Here is a 24,886-nt window from a genome sequence, read left to right on the forward strand (position 1 = left end):
CAGTTTATCACATGCCAACTATATATATATATATAAGAGAGAGAGAGAGAGAGAGAGAGAGAGAGAGAGAGTGCTTTATTTAATTACTTATTCATTCCTTGCTTTGTTTATTTGTTTATTTACTTATACATTACTTGCTTTGTTTATTTGCGTATTCATTATTTATTTAATCACTTATATAACCAATTCTTTCTTTAATCACTTATTTGCCGATTTATTGCTTTTATTTACTTATTCATGCCTTTATTTATTCACGCATAAGATACGTGTCAACATCATAAAAACATGTCCAAACATGATCTCCGGAGAAGAGAGAAAAATGTTCGGTAACCGTACGGGCAAAAGTTCAAGAGTTCAACTCCAGACGTGGGCAATCCCTCACGACGTGGACAGATACTGTCAAAGGCCAAAAGTTCAACACAAAGGGGGGCAGTCCCTCACAATGGGGCGGGTATGGTCAAAGGTCAACGCAAAGGGGGAGGGGCCCTCACAACGGTCAAAGGTCAAAGGTCACCATCAATCATTTTGACACTATGTCCCCCATATATACTACTAACACTCTCAGGAATGTCTATACTGTGCACTGCACAGTGTTTTTTTTGCACTACAACTTTTGAATTTTCTGAACAAGAGAGTTATGTTGGTACTGTAAAGAGTAAACAGGCTGGCATTTCATTTTGTATAACAGTAAAATAATTTTATTTTATTTTGTGTAAAGCAGAATATTTTTTGCTGTGCAAAACTTGTTTAATAAAGTATATTATTAAGATTTTTTTGGTATTTATTTGAGATACATTATGTATCATCGATACATTTTATTAATCGAGCAACAGAAAAATAATCGTTAGATTAACCGTACAACTAGTCGTTAGATTAGTCGACTAATCGATAAAATAATCGCCAGATTAATCGTTTAATAAATAATCGTTTACCCCCAGCCCTAACTGCAGTGTTGTGTTATAGTGTTGTATTAAGTTGTACTTGATGCATACTTATTGTAACCTATATGTATGTTGTTTCATTTGTACAGACCACACACACATTTACAGTAAATAATCAGCAAGATCAGAACGGTGTTTGATTCGGCTCTAATCGGTCCACCAGGATAAAGTGTACCATCTCCAACAGTCCTTAAGTCGTGTTTTCTAGTTCCAATTCTACATTACTTTGAATACTTGAGTACTTTTAAAAGCACGTACTTCTGTACTTTTACTCAAGTAAGAATCTGTCTTTACAACTTTTACTTGTAGTGGAGTAATATTTGACCAGTAGTATCTGTACTTTCACTCAAGTAAGGAAGTTGTGTACTTCGTCCACCTCTGCTCATCTCTAACTTAACATCTGAGGCTAACCAGAGAAATGTCCCTGACAATAGGAACTTATGTGATTAAACTGTCCTTTTCTATACATATATCTAACTATCTAGGTTGTGTGTTGGCGCTCGTGCCATTTTAAATAGTCTGTCACAGTTAGATATACAAGTTTAATTCAGGCTTTATTTGTGTGCGTTCTATCTGAATGAATCATGACTTGTTGCAATTCAAACCTGTCCATTTTTGATATCTAAATGTTTGTCTTTACAATTCCTCCTTGTATATATACATTGTGTGACCATAGAACACTTTCTTTTCATTATGTTATAATTGGGAATGATATTTTGTAAAGTTGCCAGGAGGTCATAAAGATGCAAATTAGCTGTTGAGTGGACAAAGAACCTCTTCCCTGCTCAACTCTGATTGGTCGATTCAAACTCAGGTGGGCATGCCCTCTCATGAGGTTAAATATCGAGCCTGTTCTGAAAACCTTCTCTTGTCTTGTCGTCCACTCTTCTCTTCCGGCTTCGTCTCTTCCTCTCATCTCTTCGGAGACTGCCCTCCCCCCTGGGGGAAGGGATGGAACAATGGACTTCTACTGCCACGTGGTTAAGCCTGATCGGCCCGCAACTTTCTGCAGGACTGCCTTTCTGAAACCTTTTGAACAATTCCATCTCTACACACGCATACGGATATCGGTCCAGCACAGAGCTTGCAAGTATCCGTTTCTAGCTGTGTTAAGTCTGTGCCTCTTTGTTAAAGATGATTTTTATTGGTGTTCAGAAATCGCTGCCATGCCATCTCTCTCTCCCCCTCTCTCTCTCCCCCCCTCTCTCTCCCCCCCTCTCTCTCTCCCCCCTCTCTCTCCCCCCCTCTCTCTCTCTCTCTCTCGTATTCAGCGCAGTGCAGTGCAGTGAAGCTTACATATTCACTTCTCTCAGCGCACCGCTAACTACTGCAAACAAGTGCTATATTCATCCAGCATCATTATTTGCATGCAATGGAGCTCTTTGCAGAGGGGCTCTCTCCGAACCTGTGGATTTTTACATTGCTTTTATGGACGTCTGCGAGTGCATTTAACCTGGACACGCAAAACGTCCTCAGGAAGAATGGTCAGCCGGGCAGCCTCTTTGGATTCTCTCTAGCTTTGCACCGACAGCTTCAACCTACCGATAAAAGACTGTGAGTAGACTTTTTAGTGTCGATTATAGCGAAGATTTGCGGCGAATGATGAGTTGCGCTATTGGCGCTCCGATCATCTTCCGTCCGTTGTGCACCTGCGCCCCTTAATTTAAAACACTTGTGAGACTTTCTTCTGCAGTTGCACAGGGATACGTATTTAAGTGTATTTTAAGGAACGAAAGAAACACTTTTTTGGTGAAATGTAGGTAATAGTGTGGCCTAAGGGTGATTGGTCGGAATTAATGCAGTGCACTCAACAGTCTGTGTAGTCGATGGTATTGAGTTGCGGCATGTGGGGGGAAGGCACGGCGCTTGAAGTTAACAATGCCCAACGTGATGTGACATGTCACCAGTAGACAATGGCTTTTCTCATTCAAAGAGCGATTCCACACAGTTTACACTCTTTAAAAAAGTCTAGAAACGCTATGAAGTTGTGGGGGTTGTGGGATTTTGCGTCTGTACAGATGTTTGAGTTATATGTTTTTTCTTAATTTTACTTAGATAAGCACAAGATGGAATTTTTTAAAGTGTGCTTGTTTTTTGACTGTACCAGTGCTTAAGTTGCCTTGGATGAGATCTACTAAAGAGATACATGAAATGCATCACTTCCCTTTTTTTTGCAGAATATTTAGATAGAGGTTTATTATGCAGTGATGGCATGGGTTTTAAATGACTTTGCTTTCTGTATGTGTTATCACGTTTTCTGCATGTTAGACCTGTACTCTGCCTGGTGCAGTTGGTAGCTTGGAAGGGTCTATCCGAGGCTATAAAACATCTGTCGGGATGGGATCCAGGGACCCTTTATGTGAAATATGAGAAGAAGCTTGGCACCACATTTTCATCCAGATGGTTAACTTCTAGGGAAAATCCAACCTGATATATTGAATGTCGATAACTTTCTTGTAGCAAATGCCAACTGGAAGGGGTTTCTAGAGTTAAGACTGGGTGATGGCGGAGTGAAATGGAAGTGTTGGTAAGCTCAATGCTGAGATCAGTTTGAGATTTGTGATTAACGGGAATGCTGAATGATTTACTCGTAGTGTGAGGGGGGTCATTGGCTGAAAAGAACACACAGGGATTTGTGTGCGTGTGGCTGTTTGTTCATTTGTGAGTGTGTTTGAACAGTTGTGTACAATGAACAAGTGTGGTGGAAGACACCTGTTTAGAGCACTATCAATGGTGTAGCAGCGCCTACGTTTACATTAGTTTAGCGGGGAAGATCCCAGAGTTGCCAGATTTCCGTTAAAAAACTGCCAAATGGCCATTCAAAGCTTGCCGGAAAACGGCGAGCATAGAAAAACTGAAATACTTGGCAACAGTAAAAGGTCCTGCAGATCGCAAGCCAGATAAATTGCGCACACAGGAAACCCCGCTGCATAGAAACCATTTTCTACTTTTGGACCTTTTTATAAATGTAGTGGAGTAAAAAGTATGATATTTGTCTTTCAAATGTAGTGAAGTTAAAGTACAAGTACTCAGAAAAAATAATACTCAAGTAAAGTACAGATACTCAAAAAGTGTACTTAAGTACAGTACTCAGGCAAATTTACTTCGTTACTGTCCACCACTGGTATTAGGATTTAATCATTTGCTCTTAAGGTAAATCTGTTCATTAAGACAAATAGGGTATCATAGTAATTATATTCACACATCAGGTTATTAGAGAAGTGTGAACTAAATTACGACTTCCGAAGCACTGGTCTATAGCGGACATGCAGTTTAAGAAGTGTATCTTTACGTCTGTCATTTGCTGACATGTGAGATTTGGAATGGGTGATGCATGTGGGCTTACCTTCATATGCCGATGCAAGTCTACATCACTGAAAGACAAGGTGAAGGCAAATTAAAATGCAATGTATGTTTGAAAGTACTTATAGAGCAGTCAAGAAAATATGAAAACACAAGCATTTGGCTGAATATGATAAATAAACTTTTAAATCAGGAACACACTGAAACCGGAGCATCTCTATCTTGAGAGCACTATACAGTATGTTTTGCTCATTTGAAGTCAATTCACAGCGCTTCAGATAATGCATTGTCTGCACAAGCTGACCATTTTTCTTGCATGCTTTAGCCACTTTTTAGGTTTATTTTAAGGATATATTTTTAAAAGTTTCCTAAATTTAACTACATTTTACCACTTACCTGTAGTACACAATCCAACACGCAACCTGTCTGATCTGAGTATGAAAAAAATATATATAAAGTTATTTACTTCATATCCTTGCAGTGAAGACCTCTATTGCTCAGTTGCTTTGTGTAAGAAAATATAGCCTAGTATATTCATTAGACACTCAAAAACAAAACATAAGAAAATGGTGAGGATAAAATGAAGAAAAGGTGATTCAACGTATACTTTGTGCGTGTAAAGTTTGGATCTAAAGCAAACTGTTTAACAACAAAAACAATTAAAACCTTGTTTAAACTAAAAGTAAACAGAAACACTTACTGTAGGATGGAATGTCTACTTCTTGAGTTTCCTTGCTACACAATCAGATGTCCAACACAAATTAATAAAAGAGGTTTGACGCTGAAAAGAACTCAGAGTCTGCTCTATATGTCAGTAAATCTTAGAATAGTGTCTAGGTGTTAAGGGGTTGCCACAGTTTAACACTAACCACTGAAACAGATGTGCAAAGACAACTCTTAATAACAGGATGTGTGAGATTTGACTGTTCTAAATGTTCTAAAGAATATCAGTTTAGAATCATATAAACAATTATGTTATAAGGTATACCTTTGATAGAATCACTTTTATTTTTAATCTAAAAAAAAAACAGAAAAAATATGTTGAAAACCTTATGCAAACTTATTTTATGATACAACCTGGAGGCATGATATAAAAAAACATTCATGAAATGAACATGAGGTACATTCAATTTAAGGATTCTTGCTGTTCAATCAAAATCTGCTTTATGTGTTTTAAGGAATCACCCAACTGCCTGCTGTGATGCTATGAACACCAGCAATAAAGATGTTTTTTTTTCTTCACCCTTGGTTGGTGGACGCACTGGCATCTTCTCAGACAGAAGGAAAACAGTCAGGATAGGGGGAACATCATGGACACCATTTAAAGACACCGCTCCATGCAGTTAGGAAAAACATGCGCTTTAATTATACAGTGTTGTAGACACAGTTTGAAGAATGGATACTCAGATTTTTTTTTTCATTTTTCATGAACGCTGGAAGGTAACCGCTCAACACTTGTGCACACATACAAACATTTATTTGGTCAAGCCATTTTCATGGTTGCCCCTGTACAATTAGACACGTGTGAGAATGGTTTAAGTTTTAAACAAAACAGGTAATGATGAATAAAGCGGATATGTTCAGAATGCTAGTGGAAAGTTGTTTTCTGATTAGTTAGAGATATAGCGAGATTATATAGTTGCATTGGACACTCTAGCAACACACAGGAGCCCCACAGCTCGATTCGTCATGCATTGCTTCATGTGATTTACAGCTGTCATGTGGGGACAGAGCTGTCTGAAACAAGAGGTTTCTCTGTATAACGCAGGAATGTCGATCTTTCCTCCAACGTAAGTTTTACCACAGTCTTTATCACAGCCTAAATACAGTATATATATATAAGAAGGAGAGGGAGAGAGAGAGAGAGAGAGAGTGCTTTATTTAATTACTTATTCATTCCTTGCTTTGTTTATTTGTTTATTTACTTATACATTACTTGCTTTGTTTATTTGCGTATTCATTATTTATTTAATCACTTATATAACCAATTCTTTCTTTAATCACTTATTTGCCGATTTATTGCTTTTATTTACTTATTCATGCCTTTATTTATTCACGCATAAGATACGTGTCAACATCATAAAAACATGTCCAAACATGATCTCCGGAGAAGAGAGAAAAATGCTCGGTAACCGTACGGGCAAAAGTTCAAGAGTTCAACTCCAGACGTGGGCAATCCCTCACGACGTGGACAGATACTGTCAAAGGCCAAAAGTTCAACACAAAGGGGGGCAGTCCCTCACAATGGGGCGGGTATGGTCAAAGGTCAACGCAAAGGGGGAGGGGCCCTCACAACGGTCAAAGGTCAAAGGTCACCATCAATCATTTTGACACTATGTCCCCCATATATACTACTAACACTCTCAGGAATGTCTATACTGTGCACTGCACAGTGTTTTTTTTTGCACTACAACTTTTGAATTTTCTGAACAAGAGAGTTATGTTGGTACTGTAAAGAGTAAACAGGCTGGCATTTCATTTTGTATAACAGTAAAATAATTTTATTTTATTTTGTGTAAAGCAGAATATTTTTTGCTGTGCAAAACTTGTTTAATAAAGTATATTATTAAGATTTTTTTGGTATTTATTTGAGATACATTATGTATCATCGATACATTTTATTAATCGAGCAACAGAAAAATAATCGTTAGATTAACCGTACAACTAGTCGTTAGATTAGTCGACTAATCGATAAAATAATCGCCAGATTAATCGTTTAATAAATAATCGTTTACCCCCAGCCCTAACTGCAGTGTTGTGTTATAGTGTTGTATTAAGTTGTACTTGATGCATACTTATTGTAACCTATATGTATGTTGTTTCATTTGTACAGACCACACACACATTTACAGTAAATAATCAGCAAGATCAGAACGGTGTTTGATTCGGCTCTAATCGGTCCACCAGGATAAAGTGTACCATCTCCAACAGTCCTTAAGTCGTGTTTTCTAGTTCCAATTCTACATTACTTTGAATACTTGAGTACTTTTAAAAGCACGTACTTCTGTACTTTTACTCAAGTAAGAATCTGTCTTTACAACTTTTACTTGTAGTGGAGTAATATTTGACCAGTAGTATCTGTACTTTCACTCAAGTAAGGAAGTTGTGTACTTCGTCCACCTCTGCTCATCTCTAACTTAACATCTGAGGCTAACCAGAGAAATGTCCCTGACAATAGGAACTTATGTGATTAAACTGTCCTTTTCTATACATATATCTAACTATCTAGGTTGTGTGTTGGCGCTCGTGCCATTTTAAATAGTCTGTCACAGTTAGATATACAAGTTTAATTCAGGCTTTATTTGTGTGCGTTCTATCTGAATGAATCATGACTTGTTGCAATTCAAACCTGTCCATTTTTGATATCTAAATGTTTGTCTTTACAATTCCTCCTTGTATATATACATTGTGTGACCATAGAACACTTTCTTTTCATTATGTTATAATTGGGAATGATATTTTGTAAAGTTGCCAGGAGGTCATAAAGATGCAATTAGCTGTTGAGTGGAAAAGGAACCTCTTCCCTGCTCAACTCTGATTGGTCGATTCAAACTCAGGTGGGCATGCCTCTCATGAGGTTAAATTCGAGGCCTGTTCTGAAACCTTCTCTTTGTCTTGTCGTCCACTTTCTCTTCCGGCTTCGTCTCTTCCTCTATCTCTTCGGAGACTTGCTCCCCTCTGGGGGAAGGGATGGAACAATGGACTTCTACTGCACGTGGTTAAGCTGATCGGCCCGCAACTTTCTGCAGGACTGCCTTTCTGAAACCTTTTGAACATTCATCTCTACACAGCATACGGATATCGGTCAGCACAGAGCTTGCAAGTATCCGTTTCTAGTGTGTTAAGGTCTGTGCTCTTTGTTAAAGATGATTTTTATTGGTGTTGAACGTGTCCATGCCGATCTCTCTCGTCCGCCTCCTGCAGTCATCATCCCTTCCCCTCTTCTCCCCCCTGGCTTCTCTCCCGCCCTCTCTCTCCTCTCTCTCTCTCTCTCTCTCTCTCTCTCTCTCTCTCTCTCTTCTCACTCTTCATCTCCGCGCTTCCAAGCGCATTTGTGTTTCATGTATTTGTTTGTTTTATGCGATCGTCATTGTTTTTGTTATCATGTAGAGTAGAGTTTAATAAACAACCATATATATTACTTTGTGATGGGTTTTCTGTATTCACGCTCACAGACTTGGTCCCTTTTACTGTGTTTCATTTACGCTACCTTTGCTCTAAATCCTGTTTGGTAAAGTCACGTTACTTATGGCCATGAGATAATGTAAAGTATATAATATCATTGAGGCATTTGCTGGACGTAGTGTTGTCAAAAGTACCGGTACTTCGGGTCCAAGTCGGTACCTAAAAATAAAAAAGTTGTCGGTACCTAATTTTCACAAGACCCGGTACACCGACGTACCGGGTCAACCGGGTACTGATGCTCTGTCTGACAGGTTGTCAGTCGGAAACTTTTTATAGACGCAAAAGACGTGATGAGCGGATAAGCGCGGCTCCGATCCACAAGAGATGCGCACAGAAATACTTCAGATTAAAGTCATATCACGAAGAAAACGAACAGAGTTTTGTGGTGAAACGAGGAAGCATCCGGATTTAAGTTAACAAGTTCAAGCGGTAAGTTTCAAATTCTGTTCGCGTTTGCATTATGAATGTTGTAGCATATGTTAAGTTAAAGGTTACGTTCAAAATAAACATCCCTGTTTGCGTGTTAATTTGTTAGCGCCAATGCTAATCCAGTCAAGTGTCCTTATTAACCATTTAATGCTTTTATAACTGTAATGGAGTAAAATAAGTGGGAGGACAGGTGGGGTTTACAGTACCTAGTTTTATTTAGGCCTATCTGAATCTATGTGCTAGAAAACTAGCATACTAACTGTATGACTAGCAATGTGTATGTCTTGGATAGATAACATCTATTAGGTTTAAAAAACCACATTTAAACTAAAGAAAAATTATCTGTTGCATTTATTATTTTAATATACAGTTACCTTAATTAAGTAATCTTGTGTAAATGCAGTATAAAAACTGAGGTTTGTTCTTAATATTGCATATGCATGTTTGTTCAGTCAGTTGACTTACTGAAGTTTATTCTATTTGTCTTATACAGCAGCAGACTGAGGAGGATGTTCATCAGCATGAAAGACCCCAGTGAGCACACAACAGTTTCAGCAACAATTAACTTATACGTTCATGTATACAAAATGGCATTGCTTTCTATACATTTATATTAACAATGAGCTTGTATTAATAAAATTGTGTTTCAATTAGCATGTACTGTGTTTTGCTTTGGTACCGAAATTGGTACCGAGAACCGTGGAATTTTACTGGTATTGGTACCGACTACTGAAATTTTGGTACCGTGACAACACTACTAAGGACATTCATTCCCACAATTCCATCCAATCCCTTCAGCTCCTGTGCATCGGGGTTGGACTCTGTGAGCACGAAGACACACTTTCCTGGAAGCAGACTTCCCATGCACTCTATATCTGGTATGGTCTTAAGATGGTGGAGACCATANTTACAGCATCTATGCTGCCAAGAAAGTGCACAGCACCTGTGAACAGGCTTGCTGTCTATGTCTGTGAATGTGATAGTAAGTGTGATGATACAGTGAAGATTCTCATATCACTGCAGTGTGAAACAATTGTGTCATTTTTTATTTTTCTGTTGCTAAAGAGAGATGCAGCTGTATCTTTCGTGCTTGTTGGATTCACACACATACTTACATGTTATTGTAACCAATAACACAATACAACCATACAAGGATTTTAAAGGTTATTTAGTCTGTCTGATTCATGAGCTGCTTGGAATTCCTCAGCAGTTTGGTGGGATTTTCTCACTTTACTCCTAAAAGTCCGAGGGGTTAAGGTTAAATGTAGGGCAGGAAAGGAGGGTCTACAGTATAAGTGAGAGTGCAGAATGTCTTAAACTATTAGATATTATTTTGCGATCTGAATGCTGTATAGCGACATCTCATAGCTCAGGAGATTTATTGGAGTTCTATGTTGTGTTTTCATCAACTTAGTCTCTGATCCCCGATAGCACACACACACATCTGTGAGAGGTTTATTTAATGTCTGCGTTTACATCTGCAAGACGTATATTTGATTGTTTGCTCATCTGCAATATGTCATATAGATATGTAGACGTCAGGAAGATGTTTATGAGTATGTAAAACTGCCCTTTCTATCAGATGTTTCTACACAGCAGATGTTTTCCAGATCTCTAGATCTTTAGCAGGCGTCTTACAGACATACCTGTGCTATCTGGGATGTGTCTCCTCAAAATGCGTAGGGCAAATGAAACTAGAAACATATGGGACAATTCTTCAAATACATGAAGAGCTGTAAAACGAATGTGCATTGTACAGGTAAAATCATCTGGATTTGGGTCAATTGGATGTGAAGTTCATAATATAATAATAAAATCTTCAATAACACAGACTTTGCAGACGCTGCAAATCTGTGATTCAGAACTTTTCCAATACTCAAATGGAGACATTTGTCAAATTATGTTTCTCTCAGGTGAAATACTGTATGTGAGATATAGGAGACGCAATGAAAGGTTTTATTTGCTCTTCATTTAACCTCATTGACGTCTATGAGGAAAAATATATTTTGAAGGGATTCATTTCATGTGTGATTTTGTTTCATGGGTCATTCCTGCCATTAGTCTCATGTGTGTGACTGTGAATAGAGCTGAACTCCGGTGGTAAGACGGCAGAAAGCCCACTTGTGCTGCATGACTGACTGCCGCTGCACTGTTTGTCCAATGTTTCACATAGGTTATGAGAAAAAGTTAAACTTTTTTTAAATACAAGATCATTTTTGAACTGAATTGTGAGCTTGAGTTGCTTGTTTACCAGATTCCAGATTTCTAGTCGAACTGTGTGAGCCACTGCAGACTTTAGGGAATCATGTTTCCTGCATGAAAGAGGTGAACAATCGCTGTGTAACTGAGTCTCCGGCTCTCCTGGCAGATGCCATTCAGTTCACCTAGATTTCAGTAGCTGCTTCTTTTTAATGGTCTTCCTTCCTGACATTCATATAGTTTCCTGTGGTCCAAAAAGAACCAGTGCTGATCTTCTTTAGTCATCTTAGAGAAGGAAGCCACGTAATCCTCAAAACACTCAGATGGACATGTTTGTGCTGCTGTGAATGTGTTGAGCGACCGATGAACAGGTTGGCATTTGTTTACGCTGGAACAGGAGGAATCAGGGAATACGTACACCAGGCCATCTGTGCTCCTGTAACACGAGAGACTCTTCGCTGGAGGCCTCTTTTCTTTTCGGATTCTAAGACTGAACAAATCATTTGTGCCTTCTCTCAGGTGTGGTTATTGGTCGTAGGGGTATTGTGGTCATTGTGGACATTTTCTAAAGTATACATCGTTTTCTGAAGTATTAATATGAACAACACACAGATTCAATCCAATGCAGGACCTTTTGCTATTTAGGCTAGATGCACATACTGTACATGCATGCTATACCCATCATGCCAGCATAACCCAGCAAACACACAACAACCTAAAGCACATGCTAATATAACCCAACACACACACATCATAATCCAACACAACCCCAAACAAATGCATCAAACCCCAAAATTACCCAACAGAATCTGAAACAAATGCATTGCACCACAGCATAAACCCAATACACATCATAACCCAACACAACCAAAATCAATTGCTTCACATGTCAACATAACCCAACACAAACACACATAATAACCTAACGCAACCCAAACGAATACATCATACGCCAACATTGCCCAACACACCCATCAAACCTTATGTAACCTCAAACAAATGCATCATTCTCAACATGACTCAACACACACATCATAACTTAACACAACCCAAAACAAATGCATCACACCTCAACATAACCTAAAACACACATCATAACCCAACACAACCCAACACAAATGCATCAAACCCCAACATTACCCAACACACCCATCAAACCCAACAAAACCTCAAACAAAGGCATCATACCCAACTTAACCTAAAACACACATCATAATCCAACACAACCCCAAACAAATGCATCAAACCCCAAAATTACCCAACAGAATCTGAAACAAATGCATTGCACCACAGCATAAACCCAATACACATCATAACCCAACACAACCAAAATCAATTGCTTCACATGTCAACATAACCCAACACAAACACACATAATAACCTAACGCAACCCAAACGAATACATCATACGCCAACATTGCCCAACACACCCATCAAACCCTATGTAACCTCAAACAAATGCATCATTCTCAACATGACTCAACACACACATCATAACTTAACACAACCCAAAACAAATGCATCACACCTCAACATAACCTAAAACACACATCATAACCCAACACAGCCAAAAACAAATGCATCATACGCCAGCATTGCCCAACACACCCATCAAACCCAACACAACCCAACACAAATGCATCAAACCCCAACATTACCTAACACACCCATCAAACCCAACAAAACCTCAAACAAAGGCATCATACCCAACTTAACCCAAAACAAATACATCAAACCCCAACATTACCCGTGGTTTGATGCCTTTGTTTGAGGTTTTGTTTGGGTTAGCCAAAACCTCAAACAAATGCATCATTCCCAACATAACCCAACACACATATTTAACCTGTAAAGAAACACGTAACACAATATAACCCAACACCCACTTCGCACCTCAACACAACCTAAAGCAAATACACCTAACACATTCATCATCACCCTTCCAGTTCCAACACAACCCAAAACACACATAACGACCTAACCTATGGTTAAACCCAATTTTTTTGGATATATTTGCACAGCTAAACTGTAGTGGCTGCACTCTGTAGAGATAAAACATCACTCGTAACACATTTGCACAGATTGTGCCCAGTTGTGAGCTACTTAGAAGCTCCAAACAGCTGTTCCAGCTTTGGCACGGATGGTTTTGGCCTGTGTAACACACCATGTATTAGTGAAAGCTTATGCTGCTGGTGTATTTTCTGATGAAAAGATGGAAACTTCTGCATGAGTGGAATGATGAGAGCTGACAGCTGGGTCTGGTCATTTTTCCCGTTGTGTGATGACGCAGCACACCGAAACAGGTGAATCATTCCGATGACTCATGGTCATTGTAAACTGTTTAGAAGCAGGTTTTGTAGGAATAAAGGCTCAAACTTGGAGAGATTTTACAGTGTGCAAGTGATAGATTGAAGCCAGCTGCTATGAAACAGCTGTGGGTATAAAGAAAAACAACGTGCCCACACTGACCACTTTTCATTTTACTCTTCAGCACTATAATAATAATGTTCATAATGACAGCTAAAGTCTGTTCATCCAAATCAAAAATGGATTTGAAATTCACAATTTTCATTATTGCAAAGCAGCTTTACATACATCATAATATTTTTTAAATCAAAATAATACTGTATGTACGGTAGAATATATGGTATTAAGATACATGGTATTATTGCAAGTTTTTCTCTATGCGATGTACACTCACTGATGTCAATGGATTGTCAGAAATTGTAAATTATTCAATCGAAGTATATTTAATTTAGGTATATTATTATTTTCAATATTGTTTTCAGGACTGGGAGCCTAAAATTACAATATACTAGAACAATTTGCAATAATACCAAAACGTGCAGAAAGAATATATTTGTTAAAATATGTTACCGTGCATGTGTGTTGTTAAACGCAAGTTGTTTATATTTATGGATTAAACTAAATCAGCAGCCTCCCAGTGAGTAACGGTGGCAAGGAACCAAAACTCCACTATAGATGTATATGTGTATTAGAGTGGATTAAAAAAAACCTTGGGAGAGGCCAGACTCAACCGGGAGACCCAGTCCTCCTCTGGCATATTAAAATAGCACTGCTATTTTACTGCTATTTTATTTCTCTCACTACAGAGAGAAAAATGACTCTAAACTGTGAGATTCATCAGAAATAGTTCGCCAGGCTGGTTAGTGAAAAGAGGAAAGAACTAGTGATGATAGAAAAAATAGATATTTAGGTCTGTCCAGTATTATTCTGGTTCTGGATGACTGTAGGTTGTGGCTGTAGTTGTCATCATGTACTTTCACTTTTAGAAATTTGCATTGTTTGTTAGGTTAATATGTTAAAGGGGTCATATGACACGGCCAAATGAATATTATCGTTCGTAATACAATGTGTATATACGATTTAAGGTTCAAAAACGCTGTATTTTCCACATACCGTGCATGTCTGTAACCCTAACTCTCTGAAACCCACATTTTTTACGAAGCTCATGGCTCTGAGAAGCGAGGTGTGCTATGATTGGTCAGTTCACCAGTGTGTAGTGATTGGTGGAATACTGCAAGCGTGTGAGGGAAATGTGACGCCTCTTACCATATTTGGAACATCAGGTTCCTCTTCAATTGTACTGACAGGTCGCCCACCTTACTTGAGTCTACATTTGGGCGGTCTTAGTCAAATCAGACCACCAACTGAGGTAGATTTGTGGGGGTGTGGCTACACGAGGCGTTTCAGGCAGGTCTGGGTGAGCATTCGCTTTTACATAGAATGACTCTTTTGTTCCCACACTTTCATTTTTGCAATTTTACGTGTCTAATACATGCATGAGCAACTTATAACACACCAAAGACACAGAAAAACACGTATTCGCACCATATGACCCCTTTAAATCTGGTGGTGACTAAAAAACCCTCATACTGTAAAAAATGAGAAGCTTCGGTCAAATCAAACTATTTGAGCTGAATAATATTCCCTTTATGCCTGAAAAGAAGGCAGGGCAACATTCTCTGACTTCTGAAAGTAAAATGCTATTATTTCTCTGATGAGATCTTTTGTCCTTCCTTAACGGGGTGTGTCAGGGCGACTGCTCACATTCTCCACATTCAATTTTAATGATTTGTCTTGCATTAGTCCCTCAGTCCATTAATGACTCAGGGCTGAAGTGGAATCTGTGCTCTATTAGTTTTATAGCGCTAACAATAACAGTAGAAACTGTATTTTGGCAACTGTGCTTAAATTTGAGTTGGGACCATAAATCATCATGGATGGGTTTAGAATGATCCTGAGTAGTAGGGCCTAATACAGTATGTACATGATTGACAGTGCCTATTATCTCATGCTCACAATGAAACATCTCATTCATGTCTATGACGGAGAATGTGACCCATTGGAGGTCTTCGGTTTTCCCACCACTGCCTATGTGCTGATCTGAATGGACTCATCCTGGAAGGATTATGGTGTACTGGGTGCACAGATGATTATGAAATGATGAGAAAACTCCCAATACTTTAACGGTTGATCTGTCCCATGTAGGAATGTGAGTTTAATGTTTGACAAACCCAACAGTGTCTATCAGGCATGGGTTGTTGAATTCACTGTTACTAACTGTCATTCTAGTGCTTTCCAAACGTTACCGTTCACCTCGTACGTTTTTGTGGGAATGAGTTGAGGTCCAAATATTTATTTACGTACGATAATTAGGGATGCACCGAATGTTCGGCCACCGAATATATTCGGCCGAAAATAGCAAAAAACGCATGTTCGGTATTCGGCCGAATATGTGAAATGGCCGAATAAATTTTACCGAACATGACTCGAGAAACGATCAACTAGCAACCAGCGCAGAGAGAGGAGAGAGAGAGAGAGAGAGAGAGAGAGAGAGAGAGAGGAGAGACGTGCGCTTTATTAATGCCGCAAACATTTTGGCAGTGTGTGTGTGGAGCATTTTAAGGTGTCAGAGAAAGACTTGATTGAACTTAAAATGTAATGAAGCTGTTTAACTTAAGTTTTTAAGTTGTTGTTTGTTTTACAGTGTATAAAGACGCTATTTAGTCTATATGAACTTCCATATTTCTATAGCTTTTTGAGGATGTCCTTCAATCTTTTGGTTTCTGAGGACATTTATCAGTCATTTTGTCTTTAAAACTACAGCTCAGTCGGGCACACAATCACACATTCAGGGCCTGGAAAAATGTGACCCTGATCTTTTTTATTTAATTTGTCTCACAATAAGTTCCCTGTGTTGCATGCAAGTCTGGCAGATTGAAGCCTTTCAGTTTTTCATTTACCGAAGTGCTCTGAACAGTTCATTCACGCGGGCTTCTGGAAATGTTTCATCGGAATAACAGCTGCTCAGTGCCGCCTGTTGTGAACTGCTGTGCGTGAAGTTCAGTTTGTCTCACTGTCATGCTTTGTGGAATCTGTCTAGTAAATTCAAACAGGCCAATCGAAACAGCTTACAGTGGATGTTAGCAGTAGGCAATGAAGGAATCTCTTCTCTCGGGAAAGGCGTGTCTGGAATGAACTGTGGAAAATGGGATTGGTTGTAAAAATTCCCCCATGTTCTTCAGAAGCACGACAAATGCAGTTTTGGAAATGCAACAAATAAGATTTGGGGCTAACAGGATTTGGAATAGAAACAACACATTTCTTTGGAGCTTTTTAGCCATGCCAGATGAGATGAATGCTTTAAAGGGATCGTTCACCCAAAAATAAAAATCCTGTCATCATTTACTCACCCATTTGTCATTTCAGACCTGTTTGACTTTCTTACTTCCGCAGAACACAAAAGAAGGTATTTTAAAGACTGTTGGTAACTAACTGGCACCCATTCACTTGCATTGGTTTTGTGTCCATACAATAGAAGTGAACGAGTGCCGGCGCTGTTCAGTTATCAACTTTCTTCAAATGATCTTATTTTGTGTTCTGTGGAAGAAAGTCGTTTACAATGACAATTGAGGGTGAGTAAATGACGACGGAATTTTCATTTTTGGGTGAACTATCACTTTAAATATGATGCGGTACAGTAAAACACAATCTTTGATCTGTTCTTCTTACATTGAGTTACCTCGATTGCAATTTAGAGCTAGACTCAGAAGAGAATATTTATATTTACAGCATTTTGAGCTAGATGGCGCGTAAATTGAAAGGTTTGCTTTTCATTTAGCCTGTCAAATATTTGTTTTGCTGTTGGTGCGAATAGAGCATCCGTTTGAAGATTCACTTGGTGTTTGGTGTGAGTGAAGGGCCTTTACATGTTCTATTTCTAGTAATGTCGGTGGGAATTGTGAGTGGAAATGTGGTGTGATGTGTGTATAGGTCAGTTCTGTTGTGTTGACAGCTGTGTGTATGTAAATAATTGATTGGTTGTTTGGTGCAGCTGGCAAATGCAGGAAGACACTCAGCGGTGACAAAATCTGTCAAATCCTCTTCATCAAACAGCACCAGTACAATAGCCTGGTCATTTACTCCGTCATAATGCCAAAGACTTTTCTCTTTTTGGTCTTTCCATCAGTCTGTGGCCGTGTTTTTATGTTCTGCTGTGTACTACCTACAGGGACCGCTGCATCCATTACATTTCATATGCATGTTGTTACTTTTACAATGTTATACTTTTGCTATGATACTATCTTTCGGTACGCCACGAGACGCGTTGGTGAGAGCTCCTGGCAAACAGTTTTTTGTACTTTTGAAGTCAAGCATTTCAATGTACAAACCATAAGTGACATGACAAATAAAAATGAAACATTTATAAGCACAAAATGTATAGTTTACTAAGCTTTTTCAAAGAATTTACTCACATTCATTTCCATAAATTAGAAATTATTTTAATATGCTTGATTTTGTTCTTTAAAATAATGAATACTGATACCTTTCTATTTTAAATATGATAAAAGATATAAATATTATAACTATAGTCAAAAGTTTACTATAGAATTGTATTTGTTATTTTGGTATTTAGTACATGAATACAAATTTTATGTAAATGAAAAATGTTTTGCAGATTGTTGATTGGCGCTCCCAAGGCCAGGGCTTTGTCCAATCAGAATGCAAACATCACCGGTGGGCTGTATAGCTGTGACATCACAACACACCCCAATGATTGTAGACGGGTGGAGTTTGACAATGATGGTGAGTTTGTGTTTCACATTTCGAAAGAACAAACAGAAAATGTGATTAGAGCGTTTAAAATCTGTTCTTCAGAAATGAAATGATTGTAGTATACTAAATATCCAATTCCAACAAGTAAATGTTTACCTAGTCCAGATTTTCCATTGGAAAGCTCTTACAAATGTTCTTAAAAATCAAGCATGGATTTTTTCCAATAGCCATGAACCTTATGTACAGTACATACCTGTTCTTTTCCTAATTTGATTTATATGTACAATTGAAACGGATATAGTTACATTGTAGTATGTAAGGGATAATCCACAGCTAGCCGTGCATTAAAGGCTTTTAATGCACACCTTCCAGCCAATCAGAATCCAGTATTCAAACAGACCATGGTATAAATGCGCTTAGTATGGCTGTTTGTCTTTTCTCACAGTGGAGGATGGTGCGGAGAATAAGGAGAACCAGTGGATGGGTGTAACAGTCCAGAGTCAGGGACCTGGGGGCAAGATTGTGGTACATCAGGAACATCTATTAATGCTAATGGATCATTAATTGACTTCAGACTTCCGTGTTATCACCCCTAAACTTTACATTTCTCTCATCCTGTATAAATCTTAATGTATACTGAGATTAATGTTGTATTTACTACCAAGCCATCAACCTGCATAAACACTGATATTCCATCACATCGATAAGTCTCGCATTAGTCCGTCTTTACTATCTTTACAAGCAGACCATGCTTCCACCCTATACACGCACACGCACGCTCAATTACATATCGAAATTATCACAGAATGCAGAAAAAGATGGTATACCCCACGCCGCAAACATTGCTTGCCACCGACAAACACTAGCCCAGGGAGGCGCCACTGGACATCAACGGGACGGCTCTGTCACCACATTCATGCTCACTTCTCACCTGATAGCACTCGACAGCCAATCAAGCATGAGGTATAGGACGGAAAACTGAGAAACTCCCAGCCACATCTACCGGTCTCGAATCTAGCTACCGATCGTCGTGAGAACCTGATATTGTGTGGCTGAACAGTGAAGGAGTCACTTTAACATCTGAATCTCCAGACACACACAGAGATGACACAGATGGATTCAGTGTGAAACACATGATCACTGTATATAACACTGACACTAAATATCACTGCAGAGTCAGAATGAGACATCACATGATGGAGGCTGAAATGATCACATCCAGTGAGTAAGAGTACCAATATTTTTTTCTGGTACTCGCCGATACCTATACCTATACCGATGCCTGTATAATGTACAATTATGTTAATAAACCAGTATCTTACTGGTACATTTTCTTTTTTTCTTTTGTTTTTATATATACTTAAATTGAAGTATTATTCTTTCATTGAGTTCTATTTTTAATGATAAGTAGTACAATTTTACTAGCACATTTACTTCAGTTTACTAAAGTAAACAATATTCTCTGTGGTCGAATTATAAAAAAAATTCAAGGGGGATATTGTGGTAAAATATGTGGGAGTTATAACTTGTCCAAGTTAACCGGACTTTTATTTTGACGGGACGCCGCAAAGAGCCTTTGTTTAAGTTTACGGGACTTTTATTTTGACGGATCCCCGCTAATGGTGTTTGTTTATGTGTTCGTGTCCTCGTATAGTGAAACGTTGGCGCCTAAAATTCCACAACCATCACACGTTCAGTACACGCAACCGCGCCACTCTTTCACACACAGACACGCAAAACAAGCAGAATACATATTTAAACAGTATCTCAATATTTTGTTAGCTGTCACGTTCAACGTTAGTTGTTAGCTGTTCAGCACTAATTTCTTGTTAGGAAATAATACATTTGCCAGATTCCGTGCCATTCCGTGTTATACAGCAAATTCTGTTTTAATGCCTGGATTTCTCGATTCCGTCTGCGTTTTCCGCATTGCGGAAATCATAGGGCTCTATGTATGTCACATGAGGTATCGGTCTTTGGTATCTGTGTGTCATTATGAGTACAAGTACGAGTACATGAGCTTGGTATCGGGCCATAGCTTGGTGCATCCCTAATGGTAACAGCTAAATTTGAACTGCTGCTAATATTATTATACCACTATTTGCATACTGTTTATTTAGTTGTGCTAAATATGTTATATTTATATATAATATATGATACATCTGTGACCCTGGATCACAAAACCAGTCTTAAGTAGCACGGGAACATTTTTAGTAAAAGACAAAAATACATTGTGTGGGTCAAAATTATCGATTTTTCTTTTATGCCAAAAATCATTAGGATATTAAGTAAAGATCATGTTCCATGAAGATATTTTGTAAATTTCATACCTTAAATATATAAAAACTTTATTTTTGTGAGTGGATGGTCTGCCACAGTGCCCCTGATTAACAACTTCAAAGACAATTTTCTCAATATTTTGATTTTTTTTGCGCTCTCAGATTCCAGAGTTTTAAACGGTTGTATCTCAGCCAGATATTGTCCTATTCTAACAACGCATATATCTATAGAAAGTTTATTTATTCTGCTTTCAGATTGTGTAAAAATCTCGATTTCGAAAAATTGACCCATAAGACTGGTTTTGTTGTCCAGGGTCACATTTGGTGTGTTTTGCTCATCAATATAATAACGTTAGCTAAAACCACTACAATGCTAATCGAAGGTCTTCCCAAAGAGTTTTTCAGTTCTTATGTAATATAGAGCAGAGATGTACACAGCACAAAATAAATGGGCTAGTTGCACAAGGGTGTGGGTGAGCTTTTGCGATGCTAGAGTTCGCAGACTAATTTTGCTCAGCAATGTAAAGATGATCTGTTATATCGTTTATATATTACTTTCTTATTTTTTATATCTAAAAAACACTCATTGCAAGCCTCCTTTTCCCATACAGTGTCATAAGACCAGAAATTACTCTGCCAACTCCCGCGTCCCAAAAGCTCACCGGTGCCATCTTGTGCAACTACTGACTTCTTTAAAGAGACAGAAACTTCTGTCATCATTTGTTCACTCTTGTGTGTTTGTAAATCTGTACGTGAGCCTTTCTTCAGTAAAACACAAAAGATATTTTGAGAAATGTCTCAGTGGTTTTGTGTTCATACAATGGAAGTATCAACATTCTTCAAAATTATTTGAGTTTCATACTGATTTGAAATGAACCCCTCAAACATATTTACCACCCTTTGGTAGTGATTTTTTAAATTGGTCCTCAGGTTGACCCACTGTAGGCTATACAAAGTACTTCTGAGCACACACAGGCAGTATACTTCATTAGTGCACAGATGCGTTGGTGCTCCGGTCGAGGGCTGTTGTCATGGGAACCCTCCGCCTCAGTGAGAATGTTGGGTCTGTTTTAACAGAACGCTGTCAGAAGCCTCACAGGCTCTGAACACATTTTTACCGCCGGCTCTCTGACGGGCCAATTAACACAATGAACACCAGAAGCTTTTCTAAGAGTTTGTCTGTTCGCCCAGAGAAAAAAAAACTTTACTTGCTTGACAATAGCTCTTCCAAAGAGAAACTTTTTCATGGTTCTGTGTACTGGTGTTTCACACAACCCGGAAACCCACACAATCATGCAATAAAAGTGCTATAACACAACGTTTAGATTCTCAAGAACACATTCTCAATAACACAAGATTTTTTTTAAGTGAAACACAAAATGTTATTTGTTAGACCAAATTATCTTTAAGGAAGCTTTGTTTTTAATAAATGCTGTTGCATTAATTTGAATAAACGTCTCATATTCCGCATCAATGCAATATGCGTGTGTGTGTGTGCGTGCATGTGTATTGGTTACAGGTCTTGAGTCAGCATTTCTCTCACAGAGTCTCAGATACCAGCAGAGACATAGAGACAGAGAATTTAAAGTTTCTCATTCTAAAGCCAAACGTTTGTCAGTGCAGATAATATTTTTTATTGTTGTTCTGAATTCTCTTCTGACACATAGGCTACTGATCGTATCTGCAGGTTTATAATACTGTATGTGCAAAAATAATCTCATAAGATGATGTATTATATTTTATTTCTAAAGTGTATGATTCACTCACAGTGCAGTGTTTGTGTAGCCGTAGAAATTATCTCCGAAAGGAATAAAGCATTGGATCTTCTCTTTTAGCTGAACCTTTCAATGAAATGTTCTGTGTGTATTGATTTATTGTCTTTATCTTGATTTACACTCTTGTTGTGTTTCTGTTGTTTTGAGAGTGTTTGTTTTGTGTCTTTCAGTTGTTGTGTGTGAGATTCAGAGGTGGACGAAGTACACAACTTCCTTACTTGAGTGAAAGTACAGATACTACTGGTCAAATATTACTCCACTACAAGTAAAAGTTGTAAAGACAGATTCTTACTTAAGTAAAAGTACAGAAGTACATGCTTTTAAACGTACTTAAGTATTAAAAGTAAATTTCCTTTATGTCAGTTGTGCATTGTTTTATTGTCGTATACCTTATGCCTCTGAAGCAACCTACTGAACACACTGAGTAGCTCACAGTATCAGTTGTATTAAAGGATTAGTTCACTTCAAAATTTGCCCCCATTGACTTTCCATAGTAGTTTTTATTCCTACTATGGAAAGTCAATGGGGGAAAATTTTGCAGTGAGCAACTCCTTTAAGAGCTTTATATGTTTAGCACATATATGTTTAGTTTAGATATAATCCTGTATGATCATTTAGCCTAATTATCCTCATTAGCCCCCTAGGCATATGTATTTATGAGCAGTGTTCTTTTATTTTGTATATTCCCTTAACCAGTTTTAGCAGCAATTTACCAGTAAGTAATAAGGTTCTTGTAAATAGTAAAGTGTAGAAGCCATGTGTTTGTTGGATTTATTACCATTTGTATTACCATAATTTAACTACAAACATACTGTAAACTATAGCTAGTATAATGAACTATGTTCATTATATGTTTAGTTGCTGTGGTTTTACTAAAGATTATTAATTGGAGTATGGTTCCCATATATAGAAAATGGTAAATATGTTGATACTGTGGTTTTACTGCAAATACCATCCCTGCTGAAAAAAACAATGAATTTTTGAATTAGAATGAGATTTTTAAATTAAATTCCTCTTTGTAGTGTGTTTTGGGTTTTATTCCAATAGGATTTACCATCCCATCAATAGAATCCATCACATACAACTAGACAACAAGTATCCATAGTACAAGTCCCATTATAACCATTAAATCCATTACATTTTATGTTGTATTTTGGGCAGGGTTCTATTGTTTTTATTTCAACAGGAATACTTCAACTATAGTTACTTCAGTAAAAACATCATTCATTCTCCAAATCGCTTTAAATGATATAGCAGCAGATCAGAAGTTAACACGCACGTGTAGCTCAAGGTGTATGTGATGCTTATTTACCGTTTAGCCGTTATGCCGATCATTTTCATGACAATGTTTCTACGATCTTTGACTGATCGTAACCCACAGATGATTACACCACACTTTAACATGTGCCTTTTTCGTCTTTTAATGTTCTATTTGTCTTTTTAGAGCGCTATCAATGGTGTAGCAGCGCCTACGTTTACATTAGTTTAGCGGGGAAGATCCCAGAGTTGCCAGATTTCCGTTAAAAAACTGCCAAATGGCCATTCAAAGCTTGCCGGAAAACGGCGAGCATAGAAAAACTGAAATACTTGGCAACAGTAAAAGGTCCTGGCAGATCGCAAGCCAGATAAATTGCGCACACAGGAAAACCCGCTGCATAGAAACCATTTTCTACTTTTGGACCTTTTTATAAATGTAGTGGAGTAAAAAGTATGATATTTGTCTTTCAAATGTAGTAAAGTTAAAGTACAAGTACTCAGAAAAAATAATACTCAAGTAAAGTACAGATACTCAAAAAGTGTACTTAAGTACAGTACTCAGGTAAATTTACTTCGTTACTGTCCACCACTGGTGAGATTGCATGCACGTTTCTTTTGTTGTGTAAATTAATTGTGTGTGTGTGTGTGCGTGCGTGTGTCTGTGAGTGTCTGGTTTGTTGCAGATCAGTGGTGTTTTTCTGTTGTCCTTTAAATAAGTGTACAGGTCTGGGTTTTTTCTTGTGTATGTCTCTAAATAAATCTCTCTCTCTCTCTCTCTCTCTCTCCCTGAGTGCATGCTGGGAGCGAGTGAGCGGAGCAGAGCATGTGTTTGTGGCTTTTCCTAAACGTTTTTTCCTATATATATGTTTTGGTTTTTCATTAGTTGGTTTTCCAATCGATTGGTTCTTTCATTTCGTGTGTGTGGACATGTTTTGAATGCACACCAACACATGAGGACTCGTGTCACCGTGGGGACCAAAATTGAGTTCCCTTTCTGTCGGTCTCTCGATGTTGTGTCGAGCCGACAGATGGGGTTCGTGCCTGAGAACCAATCGCTTACGACTTCTTAGAAAAGGCCAATGAAATTAGCGAATGAAATTTGCATGCCGGACTCTGCCCCCGGATATCCGGGTATAAAAGGGAGACGGCGTGCCTCATTCATTCACCTTTTGTTCTTCGGAGCCTTCGCTCGTGATCAACAGACTTCGCTACAAGTAGCAACGACAAGACTGCCGGTTCTACGACGTGGTGCAGCGGACTGTTCCTTCCTGCGGCGACTTCCCCTGGGTGTCTGTTAAATTTCTGGTTCCTTACGAACACTAAGTTTCTTTCTGTGTTTTGGATCACCAGTAAAATCAAATCAGAAATAGGTTGGATGTTGTGAGAGAATTCTTCTGCAGATCTGGGAGCACAAAAAACAAGACACAGAGAGGCATCAAGC

The 24,886-nt window shown here is 38.3% G+C and overlaps 1 protein-coding gene across 1 annotated transcript; it reads left to right on the forward strand.

The window, feature by feature from the left end:
- Positions 1-2,209: 2,209 nt before the first annotated feature.
- On the forward strand, positions 2,210-18,698 carry LOC130550769 (integrin alpha-6-like). Its single transcript, XM_057328275.1, has 3 exons — positions 2,210-2,495; positions 18,037-18,164; positions 18,580-18,698. The coding sequence occupies exons 1-3, from the start codon at positions 2,314-2,316 to the stop codon at positions 18,696-18,698; spliced, it is 429 nt and encodes a 142-aa protein (XP_057184258.1). The 5' UTR covers positions 2,210-2,313.
- Positions 18,699-24,886: the final 6,188 nt, after the last annotated feature.

This window comes from Triplophysa rosa, unplaced genomic scaffold (assembly GCF_024868665.1).
Source record: "Triplophysa rosa unplaced genomic scaffold, Trosa_1v2 scaffold426, whole genome shotgun sequence".
Lineage (NCBI taxonomy): Eukaryota > Metazoa > Chordata > Actinopteri > Cypriniformes > Nemacheilidae > Triplophysa > Triplophysa rosa.